The following is a 5,244-nucleotide window of genomic DNA, read 5'->3' on the forward strand; positions in this document are numbered from 1 at the left end:
GCCTTGTGCGTGTAGCCTTGCTGCGCGGGTGGCCTTCCCTGATGGCTTGTATCCGAGGCTGCGGGGACAGGCGGAGTCCTTCACCATTGGGAGGCATTTCCTGCGGGAACAGCTTGCGTACTGCGCGTAAGGACGTCACGTCTCTGAGCATGGTTGGTCCTGCGGATCCAGTTGGTTTCAGCGCAGACGTTCCTCTTCAAGGTGAGTCTTGCGGGTCCAACTGGGCTCTGCTGGGACCTACCTCTTCACACACGTTACTTTATTCCTTGGTTTTTGCTTCAGCATCGTTTTTTAAATCAATATATTTTAACTAGTTACTAAAAGAAATCACCAGAGTAGTTTTTTCTTAGTATATTTATATGAAAATGATCATGTAATGTAAAGTTTTACATACTTATATAGATATGAAATATGTGACCAAATGTTACATATGCATTTTGTATTTACATATATTATATCATAAATAGTATTTCATTTTACATTTCCATTATCAGAAATATTTGAAGCAGAGAAACGTTATGACCCACTTTTATGAATCCATTTATATTCGCCTGGTTAGAAAAAAAACAAAAGAAATTAGGTGTCTTATGTGCTTCTATTGAAAAGTATAAATGAATTATAAGGAATATTTGGCAATCTTTAGCCATTTACTTGAATAAAATACACTTGTCAAGCCATTTAAAAAAAACAGGAAAAATAAATAAATAAATAAATAAATAAAAATAATGTACAAATCTTCTAACAATCAACTTTATTGCCCATGTGCTTACAGAACCTTTTACATAACCTATAACCTGAACCACTTGTTATACCAAATGACTTTATTACCCCTGCTAACTTACATTTACAAAGGGTAAAAATGTCACTAATTTAAATCCCATTAAAAAGAAAGAAATTTAACTCCTATAACTAAGTCAGCTTCATGCTCCAAAGCAAATGTACTCTAAATCTGCAAAATTCACCAATAAAGTGAGAAATCAGTCAAATACTAATGATTTATTTTTTACAAAAAATAATAAATAATCAACTCTAACTACCAATTTGCGAGGTTGCGTTTCTGCATAGAATCAAAGCATCCCGATAGCAAGAGAATAACAAATTCTGTTCAAACAAGAAAAGAGGCGAATCACATCCGAAACTTTTTTGAAAAAAAGTCAACTATTAATTAGTCAAAATAGGAATAATTCTAAAGAAAGCCAAAGGGTCAACCTTTTCTTGGACTTTGGCAATAGATCAATATCAGCCAACAATAACCGCGAGCGAGAAAAAACCAGTATTCTTGAATTCATCATTTTTTTGTCAACAAATGCATATCCTGCTAAGAGAACATGAGCATTTTTAATATAACAATCGACAAAATTGGTTAACTGTAAAGCTTATAATGTAACCTTTTAACAAGAACTTACAATGCTAAATCTCAATATCCGTGTAAATATGGTAATAGCTCTTCAACCTCAATCCTTGAAGAACTTGTGTTTTTCTTGATCTTGCAACGGTTTAGTGACTCCACTTCCGCTATAAATATGCTATACACCGGTCTATGATCTGAAAATCTAGACTCCCCACGAACATAAGACATTTGATGAAGTCCTCTGCCATACCACAAGATCCGATCGCACCTTTATAAAAAAAATCACTGATCAATATAATTCATACTTCCACTAAAGATATCACTTTCATAGTAATTGGTTTTTGTTGCAAATTAAACACCATTTTGGCAAACATAAGGTGTGAACATGCATACCTTGAAAAAGATTTTAGTCTTTTGTTGTGTAATAATAATAAAATTAGAAAATTTTATAGTAATATTTGAAAACAAAATATATACCATGCCGGGGTTCTTTTCTTTTCTTTTGGATGCATATCGTCACATGCGTATCTATCTGAATTATTTGAATATTTGTATGTTGGAGGGAAATATATCCTCCCTTCATTCCATCCATTGAATACACGTCCGCTTATTTGCTCAATTCGAAGCTATAAACATATAAATTAACAATTTCAAGAAAATGTTATTAAGGGTTCAAAACATAACCTTTATAAAACATGAGGTTTAGTGTAAAGACGACTTACTTGGTCATTTTCCAATAAAGCCCTCCAGTTGCGTGCGTCAACAAGAGCCTTTGCAGACCGGTAAGAGAGGGCAATCCGGTAATTCAGATCACCAAGCCATATTATTCGACTACATTCAAGAAAACACGAGTTTAGCATCATAATGTTAAAAAAATTATAATTAGAAATGGTAAGAACTTGGCCTTACTCGTGCTCGAGAATAGTTTGAGGAGATTTATCGTCTCTGCTTCCTTGAACTCTAGGAAACCAAGTTTTTCTCAAGATTTCCATGACATCAGCGTTTCTTTTGAGCTCATCACCTTCCTTTTGACCGGACGTTAAGTGACTACATATGAAGCAAAAGCTTGTCTGGTGTAATGACATACTAATTGAGATTGAACCCTACAATTGCGACATAACATCAGTTGTCCAAATTAATTAAAAAAAATCATTTCTATATAAAAAATTATTCTAGAGGTAGCGAGATGGCTGGTTGGGTAACAAGTCAAAACACATTTTTTGTCCATCTACAAAAATAATTATAAATAACTAATCTATTGATTATGACTATAGAAGAAAAATTTATACAATAATAGTCTAAATCTTTTGGGAAAACAGTTTAGAAGGTTGACTTATGAAGAACTTTCAACCCGTTTGACCTGTTTCCCTCTTAGCTAAATTTGCTGACTTGACCCATTGACCCACTCGAGTTACTAAGCAACCCATATGCAATTAAACGGTTTAAGGCTGCCACCTCTATTAAATTCATGAATTAGATTTGACCCATTGACCCGCGGGCAGTAAAGATTTTACCTTGTTTCCAAGATAGCCCATCAATCCTCTACCAACACACGACACTTTCATGTCCCGAACATTGTCTCTAAGATCACTCTTTACCCATATTGTGAGATAAATACCGACCATTTGCTTACTTGCAACCAAACAGTACCTAGAGTTATTGGGCCTTTTCCCACTAACCGATTCACAATACTCTGTTTCTTGGTCACGTATGCCATCGGGTGAATCATCATGCGACCCGTTGTCTTCATCTGAAGACCCAAGATTCGGGTCATAACCGTTGGCCAGGTTTCTAAACATAATCCGGTCTGATCCACTGTATCCACGCTCAAGTCTCGGTTGTGACATGCCCGTGTCACGCGTTGTTATCCTCATGCTACGGCTCAATGACTGAAACGGGCCAGGGTTTGAAAAAGACGGGTATTGTTCTGTTTTTGATTCTTCAAAATCTAAATTCGGATCAAAACTCGTGCCTGGAAGACTGTTTAGTGTTCTTCTAATGAGCGCGACCCACTTTTTAGCAGGCCCGTTGTCTTCTGTGCCCAACACATTTCCAGCATTTAGTGGGACAATTTCTTGAAACCTGATTTTTAAAAAGGTGTCAACTTTAATATGTTTAATAAGATCAAGATTCAATATGCATACAAAATAAACTCACCCAAGAACATAAATGTCAGCTGGAGGTGAAGTATGTAACCAATCTTCAAGATTTAAAGAACCTGTTGGTGATTTTCCAGCCACATTCCATGTAGCTACAAAGATCCTATTGCAATATTATAAGAAAAAAAATTCCAATAAGAAATACATGGAAAAATATTAACTTTTAGAGATAGAGGTATTTGGGCCCGATATCGTTTAAAATTCGCTTTTGAAACATTTTTCTCATTTACTAATTGTTTTACTTATTTTAATTTTACTTTAATCAAAAGCTACTTCATGTCCCTCAATCACATGTTAGACTGAAAATTTAAATATTTTAATCAACACCGAATTTGGGCCCGATATCGTTTGAAATTCGCCTTTGAAACATTTTTCTCATTTACCAACTGTTTTTACTTTTTTTTTGATTTATTTTTACTCAAAACCTACATAATGTCCTTCAATCACATGCTAGGCTGAAAATTAAAGTATTTTAATCATCTTATTTATTTTTTGACTAAACTGCATAAAATACATTTGTCAGTAACTTATTGTATGTATGCCTAGAAAATAAAATTCATTAAAAATATTTTATATTCCTCCTTAAACTTGTGTTTCACTATGCTTGAACAGTAGCTTGAGTAAGTTTACCTTTTGCATTTAAGCAAGTACAATGATCAATAGTAATGAAACACAAAAACAATGATTAAAAAGCTAAATTCCTTGAAACAAACCTATAATCATTGACTTTTCTCACGTGAGCAGCATGCTTCTTGGCTGATCTCTCTGTTCAACAACACAAAAGTGTGAGATTTATATGTATGGCAGATGAAGAAAACATAAAAAGTAAAACAAAAGATGGGTACAAACAGTTCTTTTTTCAACCATTTATTGTATGCATAATAAGTGGGGTCTATATGATAGTATTACAAACAATGTGGTCCTAATTCTTCCTAAAGTCTGAAACTTGCACCTCTTCTTATGTTTTTGTTGATGATGCACGCTTCTCTTTCATTGGAATCATTATCTGAAAAGGGTAAGTTGTTAAAAGCTGTATGATTTCCACTGTATTACATCAAGATTCATGACCACAAGTAATCAAACAAAACTGTTGTGGATTTGTGGGCCAGCCCACCTAGTAGAATGATATATGATATAATTAAAATTAAGTAAAAAACAAGAAAACAAGAACAGATCTTTGGGCTCCAATTGATCAAGAATCATCAGTAGCAAGTCAATTCATGTCCCCAAAAGACAAATCAAAATCAAATAAAAATTAAAAAAATCCCAAATATAATGAAGAACCCTAATTTCAAGAAATCAAGAAATTATTTACCATCATGGCTGAAATCATCTGCATGGAAGTCTTGAGCTTTGTTCTTGACATTAAACCATTTCTTTAATGTTCTTGGCCATGAAACCTTCAAAATCAAATATAAAGTTAGAATCTTTATGCAATTCAAGAAAGAATGATAGTGTCAAAAGAAGCTGCATTTTAGTGAAACAAACCTTGTTTTTCTTAAAGTTTTCACCTCTCATTGTTGAAGAACTTGAAATGCATAAATACCCACCAATTAATTCACAACAAAATCAAGGGTTTTTAATTGTACTGTAAATTGAGTAATAAAAATTGGATTTTTTTAAATTTCAAGAATTGAAGTTGAAGTGAATGTATATGAAATTGAAGAATGTGATCATTAATGAGCGTTTGTTTGTTGCGTACACAAGAAACATAGCGTGAATAGAGACAAAGAA

The 5,244-nt window shown here is 33.7% G+C and overlaps 1 protein-coding gene across 1 annotated transcript; it reads right to left on the reverse strand.

Annotated features, from left to right (window-relative positions):
- Nucleotides 1–1,417: 1,417 nt before the first annotated feature.
- Nucleotides 1,418–5,028, reverse strand: LOC143580471 (type IV inositol polyphosphate 5-phosphatase 7-like). Its single transcript, XM_077063480.1, has 10 exons — nucleotides 4,999–5,028; nucleotides 4,826–4,910; nucleotides 4,463–4,516; nucleotides 4,224–4,275; nucleotides 3,509–3,613; nucleotides 2,866–3,433; nucleotides 2,261–2,454; nucleotides 2,074–2,182; nucleotides 1,829–1,977; nucleotides 1,418–1,619 (listed from the first exon to the last, which is right to left on the reverse strand). Exons 1-10 carry the CDS (start codon nucleotides 5,026–5,028, stop codon nucleotides 1,418–1,420), a joined length of 1,548 nt encoding a protein of 515 aa, XP_076919595.1.
- Between the last annotated feature and the right edge of the window lie 216 nt (nucleotides 5,029–5,244).

This window comes from Bidens hawaiensis, unplaced genomic scaffold (genome assembly GCF_021521415.1).
Source record: "Bidens hawaiensis isolate Kalapana, Puna unplaced genomic scaffold, B.hawaiensis_p1.1 tig00030501_1, whole genome shotgun sequence".
NCBI classification, from domain to species: domain Eukaryota; kingdom Viridiplantae; phylum Streptophyta; class Magnoliopsida; order Asterales; family Asteraceae; genus Bidens; species Bidens hawaiensis.

What these genes read in the sequence shown, in the direction of transcription:
- LOC143580471 (XM_077063480.1), bottom strand. Translation starts at nt 5,028, where the DNA reads ATGAGAGGTGAAAACTTTAAGAAAAACAAG. An exon ending in AGATGATTTCAGCCATGATG is followed by an intron (nt 4,517 to 4,825) that starts GTAAATAATTTC and finishes TACCCTTTTCAG; the next exon opens with ATAATGATTCCAATGAAAGA. An exon ending in GCTGACATTTATGTTCTTGG is followed by an intron (nt 3,434 to 3,508) that starts GTGAGTTTATTT and finishes TTTAAAAATCAG; the next exon opens with GTTTCAAGAAATTGTCCCAC.